This window comes from Sphaerodactylus townsendi, linkage group LG04 (genome assembly GCF_021028975.2).
Source record: "Sphaerodactylus townsendi isolate TG3544 linkage group LG04, MPM_Stown_v2.3, whole genome shotgun sequence".
NCBI lineage: Eukaryota > Metazoa > Chordata > Lepidosauria > Squamata > Sphaerodactylidae > Sphaerodactylus > Sphaerodactylus townsendi.
Genome location: NC_059428.1, coordinates 9359770 through 9374272, shown reverse-complemented (window position 1 = coordinate 9374272; position 14503 = coordinate 9359770). Strand labels below are relative to the sequence as shown.

Here is a 14503-nt window from a genome sequence, read left to right as displayed (position 1 = left end):
CTGCATTGCAGGGGATTGGATTTGATGGCCCTTGAGGTCTCTTCCAACTCGATGAATCTAAATCACATTGAGACTCCTTAAAGCTGGAAAAAAGCAGGGTATTAAAAACCCAACACATACACAGAGACCCGATTCATAAAGGACTGTTAAGAACCGCGACTGGAGAAACCACAAGCACATTGTATTTCCTTCTCAGAACTGGCTGCAACCTGTGATTACTGGGAGTGACGGATGCAGTTTTCAAAGAAACATAAGCAGAGCAAGGAGATCCCCTAGCAAGAGACCAAGGTATGACTGGCAAAAGGGGGTGGGGGTGGGATGTCACTGCCCCCTCCTCCTCCAAGGAACATTCTCTTCGTTTGTGAAAATGCAGCCTCGAACCGGTGACTTTGGCGCAGAGCGGAAGGGGCCAGCCGGCATTATCTTTCGTACCGTCTCCTAAAAGATAAGAAGTGAGCGTTACTCCCGTTGGCTTGCTCAGGGGAGCTGCTTCGGGGTGTGGGACAGGACAGCGTAGCAAGTGTCACAGGAAGGGCCCAGAAGAAGAGAGGCTTGCTGCTCTAGGTAGGGTTGCCAACTCTGGGTTGGGAAACACCTGGAGATTTGGGGGGGGCGGGTCAGATTTTAGGGAGGGCTAGAGCCCACCCTCCAAAGCCGCCCTTTTCTCCAGGGGAACGGATCTCTGTCATCTGGACGTCGGTTGTCATTCCAGAAGATCCCCTGGAGTCTGGCAATCCTAAATTTCAGATAGGGGAATATGATGCTTGGAAACTTGCCTAGGTTGTCGTTTCTGTGGGGTCCTGGAGGGGCGGTGCTTCTTCCTCCAGACTGTCCTCCTGGACTGGCTGCAGCTAGGATCAAGGAAGCAGGCTTGAAACACCCTCCCCAGCTGAACTGCAGAGGGAGCTGGAAGAACAAGGGGCCGCCCACGTCTCTCTCCTTTTGCCCTGTCCTGACTCAGACCTCTCCAGGCGTTATTCTGGAGGAGGCATTAAAATCCTTACAAGCAGGCACCTGGAGGGGCTGGGATATATCCACCTGCCCAGTATTCGGGTATCTGGACGCAGGCTTGGAAAGGATACGGGCAGGGGCATGCCACCCAGGGGAACATAGGGACCAAATGTCCCCGGGCAGGGGCCATTTAGTCATGTGGGGGTGACGGAAAATCACCCCCCACCCCTCCTTTTTTCCCCCCGGGTCCATACACTGTCTTCAAGACCTGGTGCAAAAAAGTTGTTTGGTTGTGGGGGAAGGCAGCCGCCCATACGTGGTGGGAGGCGGGGGGTGTAAAACTTAGATTTTGCACCGAGCTACATTTCCCCTAGATACGCCTCTGGATGGGGGCTAATACCGTGTTTCCCCGAATATAAGACAGCGTCTTATATTAATTTTTGCTCCCAAAGATGCGCTATGTCTTATTTTCAGGGGATGTCTTATATTTCCATATTCTGTTCGTCAGGCATGCCATCAAACAAAGGACTTTCATGACAGGATCTTACTTTTTGGGGGATGCCTTATATTTCGCACTTCAGCAAAACCTCTACTATGTCTTATTTTCCGGGGATGTCTTATATTCGGGGAAACAGGGGTAGGCCAAAGCTTGCTGGGTGTTGTGGGATTCCGGGCTATCGGGTCATTTTGTCAGTCTAGGCGGGATTAACCAAAGCTTAATCCACACAAGATGTTAGTGCTACTGCTGGGTGGAAGAACCGGCATGGGTATTGAGGGGTCTCTGTTCTGGATGGGGGTGGCATTTCCCCTAAAGGTCCCTGGCTTGTGGCGCTGCTGGGCCCAGACCTCCAGTTAGATAAACAAAGTACCGGCCACCAGCTTTGGCTGGTGAGCCAGCTGCAGCCATTCCTGGGTCAAAAACAAAGCCTTGCTATTGGGACTTCAGCTCTGGCTTTCTACAGCTAAGGTCTTGACACAGTCCAATAAAGCTCTTGAACCTTTCCTGAGTCTCAATTATTGACTGGAGCACCAGACCCTGACACTGTCACACCCAAAAGTGTTTTGGGGCACTTACGGTGTTGTCTAGCTCAGAATCCTCTTGTGCTTCTTCCCTGGTCAACCTATTGAAGTTAAATACGGAGAGGTTGGAGGGCATTCAAGCATCTGGACTGCACTGTCCAGAAATAATTGAAAGCATGTCCAGGCATTACCTAATTGCAGCAGTGGCATAGTGGCTAAGAGCAGTGGCTAAGAGCAGGTGCACTCTGATCTGGAGGAACCAGGTTTGATTCCCTGCTTTGCCGCTTGAGTTGTGGAGGCTTATCTGGGGAATTCAGATTAGCCTGTGCACTCCCACACATGCCAGCTGGGTGACCTTGGGCTAGTCACAGCTTCTCGGAGCTCTCTCAGCCCCACCCACCTCACAGGGTGCTTGTTGTGAGGGGGGAAGGGCAAGGAGATTGTAAGCCCCTTTGAGTCTCCTACAGAAGAGAAAGGGGGGATATAAATCCAAACTCTTCTTCTTCTTCTAATCCAATAAAACATGCCGATTAACAGAGAATGCAGTCCTGGACAGAGTTACATACAAAACTCGGATTTGGATGGAGAACAAAAATCCAGGGCCAGAGCAAGGGGGAACAGCGCCTGGGGCATGCGTGCGCCCCACGCCCCTGCCACGCCCCGGAACGCCCCCACCACATCCCCGCACCAGCGCACCCCTGGTGCATCGTGCGGACACACCTTCCCCTTGGCGCTACGCCACTGCAAAAATCATAAACCGTTTCAAAAACTGCACCAACAGGAAATGCAAACTCGCAAAATTTAATGTGAAACCCAGCAGGAAATATGAACCAGTAAAATTTAGCGTGAAATGCCAAAATATACTCTGTGTGATTATAAAGCAGTCTGCTCATGCACAGCCTGGGGAGATACGAGGCCTTCCCTGCTCTACAGCTAGAAATGTGTAACAGAAATGACAGGGTACACAAGAGCCCAAGTACATCCATGAAATACAGCATCATTCTTGGTGAAGTGAAGTACCCACCAGAAGGAATTGAAGGAAAAAAACAAAGTCACTCTTCCAAAATCCTCATTTTGTGGGGTTGAAGCCCCTTCATCAGCTTTCTTAGCAATTACCAGTGCGTTATATGTAGATTCTGGAAAAATTTTCCAGCTGTTCCAGCATATCAAAAGCGATTCCTCTCTCTAGATCATGGTGGCAGAACCTAGCGCTGCTTGCCAGATTTTGGTGGCACTCAGAGCCCTTTCTGTGGGCACGCGTGTACAGAGTTCGTCATGTGGGGATGATGGAAAATCACCCACCCACCCCCACACACACGCACACGGCTGGCCTGGGCACGATCCTTTACCTGGGAGTAAGCTCAGTTGCTGGCAATGGGGCTTACTTCTGAGTAAACCCTCCTAGGGTCATGATTCACCCATTTGAGGCGTTGCACGGTTGCTTCACCAAGCTTACTCCCGAATAACGTGCGCCTTGGAGACAACCATTTTTTCTAAACTAAAACCTCAATATTCAGTTAAATTGCCGTGGTGGCACTTTGCGATAGGTTTTGGGTTGCAATTTTGGCACTCTGTCTCGAAAAGGTTCACCATCACTGCTCTAGATACTGTATTTAATGGATATACTTGGGATCAAGTGTAGTATGCTATTTTCTGCTATGCATCTCTAGTTGCAGAGCAGAGCAAACCTTGTACGTCTGCAGGCTGCGCATGAGTAGAGGGCTTTGTAAACTTAGTGGTGTAGTGTAGTGGTTAAGAGCAGGTGGATTCTAATTTGGAGAACCGGGTTTGAGTCCCCACTCCTCCACCTGAGTGGCAGAGGTTTATCTGGTGAACCAGATGTGTTTCTGCACTCCTACATTCCTGCTGGGTGACCATGGGCCAGTCACAGTTCTCTCTGAACTCTCTCAACCCCAACTGCCTCACAAAGTGTCAGTTGTGGGGAGAGGAAGGAAAAGGAGCTTGTAAGTCACCTTGAGCCCCCTTACAGGAGAGAAAGGTGGGATATAAATCCAAACTCTTATTATTATTATTATTAATCGCATGGAATACCTTTTGGTGCTTCACATTACATTTTGCTAATTTATATTTCCTATTGGGCTCAGGTTTTGTAACTGTTTCTGGGCAGAGTATCTTCAGTCTACCTGCTGAATTCAATAACCTCAGACTGGGATAACTGCAAAAGGTCAGCACGGACGGAGTGGTTTTCTCATCACAGAGCCGACAACGGACTACAAAGCAACCTTCTTCCTTCCCTCCTAAAGGACCACGAGGGAGGCTGTTTGAGGCAACCCAAGGCAGACGGCTTTGAAAATAAGCTTTGCTCTCCCACAGTTTATTTATCTTTCAACTTATAACCCGCCCTTCCCCGCAGGGCTCAGGGCAGTGAACGACAATAATATAAAAACAGAAGAAGAAGAAGAAGAGGAGGAGGAGGAGGAGGAAGAGGAATAAGAATTTGGATTTATATCCCCCCTTTCTCTCCTGCAGGAGACTCAAAGGGGCTTACAATCTCCTTGCCCTTCCCTCCTCACAACAAACAACCTCTGAGGTAGGTGGGGCTGAGAGAGCTCCGAGAAGCTGTGACTAGCCCAAGGTCACCCAGCTGGCGTGTGTGGGAGTGCCCAGGCTAATCTGAATTCCCCAGATAAGCCTCCACAGCTCAGGCGGCAGAGCTGGGAATCAAACCCGGTTCCTCCAGATTAGATACACGAGCTCTTAACCTCCTACGCCACTGCTGCGGCCGTAAGAGCATAAGCAGCATAAAATCAGCAAAACAACAGTTACAATGGATGGCAACAACTCAAACCCTTATATGTTCCCGGTGAGGCCACTAGCAGTTCAGACCCGGCTGGCCAGATATATAAAGCCCTGGCGGAACAGCTCCATTTTACAGGCCCTGCGGAAACAATTCCAGTCCCGCAGGGCCCTGATGTCCCTGGAGAGCCTGTTCCACCAGGTAGGGGCCAGAGTCGTAAAGGGTTAGCGGCCAGCCGGATATCTTTAGGGCCAGGGACCACCAGCAAATTTTCCTCCGACGAGCGGAGGGGCCTTGAGGGGAAATATGGGGAGAGGCGGTCCCGCAGGTATGCAGGTCCAAGACCGCTCACAGCCTTAAAGGTCATTACCAAAACTCTGAACGGTGGTCCCGCAGGTATGCAGGTCCAAGACCACTCAGAGCCTTAAAGGTCATTACCGAAACTCTGAACGTGATCCAGTACAGTGACCATACAGTATAAGGTAAAGGAGATTTGACTTACCAGGAAGGCAATATGTGTTTCTTAATCAGCGCAAGGATCAGCAAAATAAAGAGTAGCCCAATTGTGGAGCCTATTATGATGTTTGCAGGAGCTGGAAATAGAGAAAGAAAGCTTATTTAAGCCTGTCCATCTTGAAGGCTGCAAGTGTGTGTGGGGTGTGTGTCCTAATGTAAGGTGGTGTGTGTGTGTGTGTGCTATCTGGCCTTGAAAAGGTTCCCGCTGGAAACTCATGGCTTAACGCCTGGGAAGGGGAATTTCGCTGTTTTGGTTATCTCTCACTTGCTTGCGAGCCTGTGTGAAACCCCGTGTGAAATCCTGCTTTGTTTACTCTCTTTTTGGCGGGAGCCTGTCTGCTACCCTGTAAAAGCTGCTGATCGAGAATTGGGTTTCAGTTCTTGCATTGCCTGTTTCTGACTAAGAATGACAGCTCAATAAAGAACTGTTGATGGTTGCTTTTGCCTGGACTTTGCTAGTTCGTTACACCTGCCCCACGCGCACAAATACGAGGCAGGAAGCTCTTCCCGTGAGTGTGATCCCCCACCACTGCACCAAGGAAGGGTCAGACTGTGAACAGCCTCACACTTTCTGCAGCAAATGTGCATGGAAACAGGACATGTGAAAGAGACAGGCGAGTGGTCCCAGAGCGCTCAATGAACACACATCAGAGAGCTCCCCAATATGTGTGTGGGAATCACCATCTACCCTTCAGCATTACATACTTCAGCACTCTGGACTTCGCTGCGGCTTTCTTCTTCCCTGATGCTGCCAAGAAATCAATTCTTTCTTTTCCAGCACAGCCTACCAAACTTGGGCCTTTAGCTGCTGCAAACTTCAGAGAGCCAGCGTGGTGTAGTGGTTAAGAACAGGTGCGCTGTAATCTGGAGAACTGGGTTTGATTCACCGCTCTGCCACTTGAGCTGTGGAGGCTTATCTGGTGAACCAGAGTAGCTTGTGCACTCCAGCACACGCCAGCTGGGTGGTCTTGGGCTAGTCACAGTTCTTCGGAGCTCTCTCAGCCCCACCCACCTCACAGGGTACTTGTTGTGGGGTGGGGGAAGGGAAAGGAGATTGTCAGCCCCTTTGAGTCTCCCTAAAGGGAGGAAAGGGGGAATATAAATCCAAACTCTTCTTCTTCACCACCAGGAATAGAGCCCCCCTGGGCTGTTCCCCATTTGGTAACAAACACAAAATGTTTGTGCGTCTGTGTGCATGAGGGTTGCAAGAGAGGACACTCTTCCAAGCCAGGATTGAGACCGAGGCCTCTACTGCCTCAGACCTCCGGAGGCCAAAACTGATCAGACCAGATCTGGACCCTGGTCAAGCTGGATCTGAAACGGATCGGCTTGTAGCAGCGCCTTCCCAGAGAGCAGCAGTGGCGTAGGAGGTTAAGAGCTCGTGTATCTAATCTGGAGGAACCGGGTTTGATTCCCAGCTCTGCCGCCTGAGCTGTGGAGGCTTCTCTGGGGAATTCAGATTAGCCTGTGCACTCCCACACACGCCAGCTGGGTGACCTTGGGCTAGTCACAGCTTCTCGGAGCTCTCTCAGCTCCACCTACCTCACAGGGTGTTTGTTGTGAGGGGGGAAGGGCAAGGAGATTGTCAGCCCCTTTGAGTCTCCTGCAGGAGAGAAAGGGGGGATATAAATCCAAACTCTTCTTCTTCTTCTTCTTGACCAATACGCTTCTCAAACTGTTCGAGACAACACCTCAGGCTACTAGCTCAGCAGCTGCAAGTAGGTGGAAAATGACGCAGCCCGTGAAAGCAGAGTCAAAATTGGGATGGCCCCGGGGAAGGAAAATGGAGAGCAAACAAGTTCGGCCTATCGTGATACTCACGGTTGTATTCTGGAGGGGGCCCGCTGTCGATGCTTCCTCCGTACCCTTTGCCCCTGCAGAAGGGAGGGGCCCACCCGTACTCACAGTGGCAGTTCCTCCGGTTGTTGCACACCTGAAATGCACCCAGGGGACAAGCAGGAGGCAGCCAATGAGCATCACGCACTTCATGAGCGCAGGTGGGTAGCTGGAAGGCCCGTGTTCATGGGTGCACCTGCCAGAGGGTTCAATTCCAGACTGGGAAATTGCTGGAAATGTGGGGGTGGAGCCTGGGGAGAGATGGGTTTGGGGAGGGGTGGGGCCTCAACAGGGTACAACAGAGGCAGATCGGGGGGATGGCAACTGGGGCAACACCTGGTCAAGCGCCCCCCCCCCATCCCACGCCCCTCCCACACCTTACTCACTTATGGCAGTGGCTCTGGCGGGCGGCTCAGGTGAGCCGGCTCCTGCCCTTCCTGTCAGCAGGGAGGTTGGGGAGGGCAGGAGGCCAGAGTACCCCCTTTGTAAAGGGGACTCCTGGCTGTGCGGCAGGGCCCAGCCTCGACGCTGGTACAACTGCACAACACCAGCGTTGGAAGGAAAGCAATATGTGAGCAATTTTCTTCCCACTTCTTTGACTTTCAGGGGGCTTTTCCACCTTCATGCAAGAACTGGGGAGGGTGAAGAGCAAGCTACAGTCTTCCTTGCCTCATAGGGTGGTTGTGTGAGAGCAATTCTAAATAGTTAACAGCCAATGGCTTTCCTAGGGCTGCCTAGGGTTATACATATGGAAAGTAAATGGCTAACGTGGGATGTTCAGAAGTAGTCTCGGTAAGCAGGCAAATAGAAATACAGTAACTTTTTCTCTTTTGAAAGTATGCTAGTGAATGTTGTGGCTAGCCCTGAACCAGGGCAGCTTTTAACTGCAAATAAACAGAAAGGTGTTTTGACAACACCAGCGTGATCCCCTAGCGGGGGAGAGGCCCCCACGCTGTGTGGCTGGGCCAGGGTTGCCACACCGCAGGAGAGGCCAGGCGTAGGGACCCTATGCCCCCCCCCCCCACATGACCAAAAGGTATGTGCCCGGGGACAAAAAGTGTGCATCCGGGGATATGGGCGGTACGCCACTGGGGTACAATACCACAATAACATGTCTCCACGCTACCGGGCGCTGGCTGGGTTGCCGCGCTGTGGGAGAGGCCGGGCCCAGGGACTCAGCTATGTGACCAAGAGGTGTGCGCCCAGGGACAAAAGGTGTGTGCCCAGGGATGTGGGCGGTATGCCACTGGAGTACAACACAGCTCTCTCAGCCCCACCAACCTCTCAGGGTGTTTATTGTGGGGGGGGGGAGGAGATTGTAGACCCCTTTGAGTCTCCTTACAGGAGAGAAAGGAGGGGGAATATAAATCCAAACTCCTCCTCCTCCTCCTCCTCCTCCTCCTCCTCCTCCTCCTCCTCCTCCTCCTCCTCCTCCTCCTCCTCCTCCTCCTCCTCCTCTTCCTCCTCCTCCTCCTCCTCCTCCTCCTCCTCCTCCTCCTCCTCCTCCTCCCCCTCCCCCTCCTCCTCCTCCTCCTCCTCCTCCTCCTCCTCCTCCCCCCTCTTCTTCTTCTTCTTCTTCTTCTTCTTCTTCTTCTTCTTCTTCTTCTTCTTCTTCTTCTTCTTCTTCTTCTTCTAAAACTAACAGACCACAGCCACACAGCCCAGACCACAACAACCAGTTATCCAGGCATCTCTACAAATTGGAAAAATCCATCCGTCCGTCCGTCCGTCCGTCCGTACATACATACATACATACATACATACATACATACATACATACTTACTTTAGACTTTTATACCACCCTATCCCCGGGGGGCTCCGGGCGGTGTACAACATATAAACATGATACAACCATAAAATAACTAATAACTAAAAACTTTTAAAAGCAGCGATAAGAACAGTAAAACTTCTTGACCAATACTAATGTAGTAAATGCAAGTATAAATATAAATGGTGTCCAGCAACTCGATTTTCAAAGTCCTCTCCCCAAGAGGGAGGAACGGCGAGCCCCATTAGGTGACAAACGGCCCAGATGTAAAGGGCCTAAAAGGGCCTACAGTTGACCCAACTATGCTCACAAAACGTTCAACACAAACCCCTGGGGATGTAAATGATTTGGCAGCTCACCCCTCTGTTGTGACATTTGCTGGAATCACAGTTGGAGTTCACAATTCCAATGTTAACGCAGGATCCATTGATGCATATCTGGAAGAGAATGCATGAAACGTTAAACGGTGCACTGACGACAGGGAGGCCTGAATTTATTTTGTGTGTTTTTTTAAATTTCCTGGCTGTCTTTCCAGGGTTCCAGGCAGATTACAACAGTCAGAAGAATCTTAGGCTCATTCCGCACATGCAGAATAATGCACTTTCAAACTGTTTTCAGTGCTCTTTGAAGCAGTACAGAATAGCAAAATCCACTTGCAAACATAAGAACATAAGAACAAGCCAGCTGGATCAGACCAGAGTCCATCTAGTCCAGCTCTCTGCTACTCGCAGTGGCCCACCAGGTGCCTTTGGGAGCTCACATGTAGGATGTGAACGCAATGGCCTTCTGCGGCTGTTGCTCCCAATCACCTGGACTGTTAAGGCATTTGCAATCTCAGATCAAGGAGGATCAAGATTGGTAGCCATAAATCGACTTCTCCTCCATAAATCTGTCCAAGCCCCTTTTAAAGCTATCCAGGTTAGTGGCCATCCACCCCCTCCTGTGGCAGCATTATTCCAAACACCAATCACATGCGCTATAGCGTGAAGAAGTGTTTCCTTTTATTGAGTCCTAATTCTTCCCCCCAGCATTTTCAATGAATGCCCCCTGGTTCTAGTATTGTGAGAAAGAGAGAAAAATTTCTCTCTGTCAACATTTTCTACCCCATGCATAATTTTGTAGACTTCAATCATATCCCCCCTCAGCCGCCTCCTCTGCAAACTAAAGAGTCCCAAATCAAGAACAAATCAAGAGTCAGCAGTGTGATGCGGCAGCCAAGAAAGCCAATGCGATTCTGGGCTGTATCAATAACAGTTGTGAAAGTGGTTTGAAAATGCATTATTTTGCGTGTGCGGAAGGGGCCTTACTGTCGGTTAAATTTGACTTTCCTCATTGAGTTACCTTCCCTGCACCACACGAGGATCCATCTGGTGTGACTCCGATATCGCTTACATCCAGCCCTTTGTGAAATCCTATACCCCAGCACAAGATATTGCCTACTGGTGTCTGCAGGATGGCTTGGTTGGTGGAAAGCAGTGGGATCCTCTCAATATTTGTGCACTGGATCCTTCCACAGAGTACATGTCTGCAAGAACAAATCAAGAGTCAGCAGAGTGACGCGGCAGCCAAGAAAGCCAATGCGATTCTGGGCTGTATCAATAGGAGTATAGTGTCTGGATCGAGGGATTCAATTGTCCCTCTCTATTCTGCATTGGTTAGACCTCACCTGGAATACTGTGTTCAGTTCTGGGCACCGCAATTCAGGAAGGAGATTGACAAGCTGGAACGGGTTCAGGGGAGGACAATTAAAAAGGTCGAAGAAAAGTAGTGAAAGTAGAAGAAAAGGGTCCGAGAGGTCTCTGCTGGGGGATATAATCTTTTGCCCATTGCCTTGTGCTCAGTTTAGACAATACAGTCCTCTGCTTTCCTATTCTGCTTCTAAAAGAAGAAGAAGAAAAGAAAAAGAAAAAGAAGAAGAAGAAGAAGAAGAAGAGGAGGAGGAGGAGGAGGAGGAGGAGGAGGAGTTTGGATTTATATCCTCCCTTTCTCTCCTGCAGGAGACTCAAAGGGGCTGACAATCTCCTTGCCCTTCCCCCCTCACAACAAACACCCTGTGAGGTAGGTGGGGCTGAGAGAGCTCCGAGAAGCTGTGACTAGCCCAAGGTCACCCAGCTGGCGTGTGTGGGAGTGCCCAGGCTAATCTGAATTCCCCAGATAAGCCTCCACAGCTCAGGCGGCAGAGCTGGGAATTGAACCTGGTTCCTCCAGATTAGATACACGAGCTCTTAACCTCCTACGCCACTGCTGCTGTGATTACCTTCATTGAGCAAGACTGGGGTTGTTAACATGAGTCTACCCCAGTGGCGTATTGCTAATGGGAACATGGGGTAACCCATGTCCCTGGGCGCGTGCCATTTCGGCATATGGGGGGGTGCATGGTGCCAGCCTGGTCCCCGCGCCCGGCCTCTCCCACGGCACAGCAGCCTGGCCGGCGCCTGTCAGCTCCGCCTGTGCCAGGGTGCTGCTTGCTGGCCAAGCTGTTCGCCATGTTTACAAGCTGGTTCCCCACCCCGCCCCACCCTAGGAGGCCAGGGAAGGCAGCTGGCCCACCACTGCGGCACCTACCTGAGCCACCTGTGGCCTTCAATGGAGGTGGGGGGGGCAGCCTGGCAGCAGCCGATGCAATACCAGAAGCAGCCAGCAGGGGCCTGGCCTAGGCCAGCTGCTGCTACACGCCTCCCTCTATTGGAGGCCCTGAGCAGGCGCAGCCTCCAATAGAGGTGGAGGGGCAACAGCAGCGAGCATCGGGCCAAGAGCCTGCCGCAAGCAAGGCCTTGTTTTTGCACACCCTCTATCAGAGACCAGGGGCGTGGGGGGGAGGGTTGCAAAACAAGGCCTTGTTCCGAGACGCTGGTTAAGGCCGGTACACCTCTGGTCCAGCCTCCCTATTGGTGAACTGCAGATTTACTAGGGGGCTCTTCTTTGGGTGGGATTTCCTTACCTGCTAAGTGTTATCGAAGGGCGTTTCCCCACTTACCTTTGCTGCCCTTTGCTGCGCGCTACTCTCAGCGCTCGGCTTCTCTGGCACACGCCCGGGCGTCCCCACGACGGTCATCAAAAGGCGCTGTTTCGAGGAGCGCCAGGGATGCCGCGCGCTGAAGGGGCGCAAGAGCGGCAGCGGCGGGGCGGCTGCGTTGTCGCCGCCCCTGTAGTGGGGAGTGCCGGGGGACCCCACGCTACTTGAGGAGAGTAGTGCGGGGCTTAAGGTAAGTGGGGAAAGGGCCAAAGATAACATGGTAGAGGCCCTTCACATTTATTTAGATTGTTATGCCCCACGTTTTCTTCCCAACGGGAACACAACGTTGCTTACATCTTTCCCCCCTTCTCTATCCTCACGTGAAGCAGGTTAGGCTGAGAGAGAAGGCGGCCTGAGGGTTACCCGGTGAACTTTCATGACAGAGTTGGGATTTTCTGAGCCAGGGTCTCCCAGATCCTAGGTCTGAACCCCCACTTCGACCACGGAATCTCACTGGCTGACCTGGGGCCAGTCCACGCTCTCAGCCGAGCCTACCTCACCAGGGTGGTTTTTGTGAGGAAACAAAGCAGAGGAGAAAGACCTTCTAAGCCATAGGTGTCAAACTCGTGGCCCTCCAGATGTTATGGACTACAGTTCCCATCATCCCCTGCCAGCATATTCTAGCAGGGGATGATGGGAACTGTAGTCCATAACATCTGGAGGGCTGCGAGTTTGACACCTGTGTTCTAAGCAGTCGTGAATCCCCACTGAGGAGAGAAGCAGGACATAAATACAAAAACGAAAAGATAAAATGAATATTTAACTGACTTCTCTCCCCAGTACAAGAGCTAGTGCTAGTCAATCTGATGGCTCCACAGACGCAACGTACTCTTCTTCACATTTCTTGTAACCGAGATTCCCCTCGCCGCAATTGCCGGTCCGGTCGCCTCGCATGTTCACTTTCCTGAAGCAACTCAACGGAGCGCGTTTGGAATCTGTAAATCGGAGAGAAAAGGGGAGGGCAGGAATCAAGGAAGGGGGGCAAACGCAGTGGTGGGATCCAAAAATTTTAGTAACAGGTTCCCATGGTGGTGGGATTCAAACTGTGGCGTAGCGCCAATGGGGCTGGGCGGGGCACGACGGGGCAGGGGCGGGCACGACTGGGGCAGGGCATTCCTGGGCGGGGCTGTGGCAAGGATGCAGCCGCTGCGCCAGTCCTTGGGCGGGAAATGAGTGCACGCAGGCGCAGGCTGCCACGCACGCCGGTGCACCTCCTGCTAGACTGCTTCAAGTTCTGCGCGCTACTGCTGAGAGGAGGGGCGTAACTAAGGCAAAAATCACGTGGCAAAATCACCCATTAGTAACCCCCTCTCGGCACACAGAAATAATTAGTAACCTACTCTCGGGAACCTGTGAGAACCTGCTGGATCCCACCTCTGGGCAAACGGCATGGGCAAAACAAATATGCATTTTTTTTATGGACAAGAAAAGCAGCCGGGCTTGTGAGACAAGAATAGTTTTCCTCAGCGATACTCATTCAACTAATGGCCTCGAGCCCACATGCAGGGATTTCATATCTTGTTGGCTAACAGAGAAAATGGGAAGAGTTCTCACTTGCACTCGCTCAGGGTATGTTGTGATAGGCAGAGGTTTACCGGGGTCTTGGGTCAGGAAAGATCTTTACTAGCCTTGGAAAGATGAGAATCTCTCACTGGAGACGACAACAAAATAGATTGAACCACCCACCCCTCTCGAATGGGGAGTGGCTGGGAATGGGGAGAAGCAATCCTTTGGTCAAAGAAGGAGGAGGAGGAGGAGGAGGCGGAGGGGGAGGGGGAGGAAGAGGAAGAGGAAGAAGAGGAAGAGGAAGAGGAAGAGGAAGAAGAGGAGGAGGAGGAGGATTATTTTGGATTTATATCCCCCCTTTCTCTCCTGCAGGAGACTCAAAGGGGCTGACAATCTCCTTGCCCTTCCCCCCTCACAACAAACAACCTCTGAGGTAGGTGGGGCTGAGAGAGCTCCGAGAAGCTGTGACTAGCCCAAGGTCACCCAGCTGGCGTGTGTGGGAGTGCCAGCAGGCTGCAATCCTGAACTTTGGCTCCCAGATCTGGGCAAGCACTCCATTGAAGCTCAGGCGGCAGAGCTGGGAATCAAACCTGGTTCCTCCAGATTAGATACACGAGCTCTTAACCTCCTACACCACTGCTGCTGAGGAGAAAGGGGTCATTTTGCCAGAGATGTTGTCTTTCCATTGACAAGAGGCCAAAATCTTGAAAGAATTTGCCAAAGAGAACCGTGCTGCCCTGGCATTGCCTCCCAAAATCTCTGATCTCAAGAGGCACATCTAAGCCCTGTCCAATAGTTGAAAGCCATTGAGATTCTGGGCTGTATCAATAAGACTATAGTGCCATAGTGGCGAACCTATGGCACTCCAGATGTTCGTGGACTACAATTCCCATCAGCCCCTGCCAGCATGGCCAATTGGCCGTGCTGGCAGGGGCTGATGGGAATTGTATTCCATGAACATCTGGAGTGCCATAGGTTCGCCACTACTGCTATAGTGTCTGGGTGGAGGGATGTAACTACATCTCTTTTCTGCATTGGTTAGACCTCACCTGGAATATTGTGTCCAGTTCTGGGCACAGCAATTCAAGAAGGATATTGACAAGCTGGAACGGGTCCAGAGGAGGGCAACCA

At 51.6% G+C, this 14503-nt stretch overlaps 1 protein-coding gene across 1 annotated transcript; it reads right to left on the bottom strand.

Moving 5' to 3' along the window:
- Positions 1-208: 208 nt before the first annotated feature.
- On the bottom strand, positions 209-12797 carry LOC125431632 (disintegrin and metalloproteinase domain-containing protein 9-like). The gene is made up of 8 exons (XM_048494614.1): positions 12696-12797; positions 10192-10375; positions 9210-9287; positions 7067-7178; positions 5232-5322; positions 2027-2072; positions 777-851; positions 209-438 (listed from the first exon to the last, which is right to left on the bottom strand). The coding sequence occupies exons 1-7, from the start codon at positions 12758-12760 to the stop codon at positions 777-779; spliced, it is 651 nt and encodes a 216-aa protein (XP_048350571.1). The 5' UTR covers positions 12761-12797; the 3' UTR covers positions 209-438.
- Positions 12798-14503: the final 1706 nt, after the last annotated feature.

What these genes read in the sequence shown, in the direction of transcription:
- LOC125431632 (XM_048494614.1), bottom strand. Translation starts at nt 12,760, where the DNA reads ATGCGAGGCGACCGGACCGGCAATTGCGGCGAGGGGAATCTCGGTTAC. An exon ending in TACAAGAAATGTGAAGAAGA is followed by an intron (nt 10,376 to 12,695) that starts GTACGTTGCGTC and finishes TTGTTCTTGCAG; the next exon opens with ACATGTACTCTGTGGAAGGA. An exon ending in GCCCCCTCCAGAATACAACC is followed by an intron (nt 5,323 to 7,066) that starts GTGAGTATCACG and finishes CTCTATTTCCAG; the next exon opens with CTCCTGCAAACATCATAATA.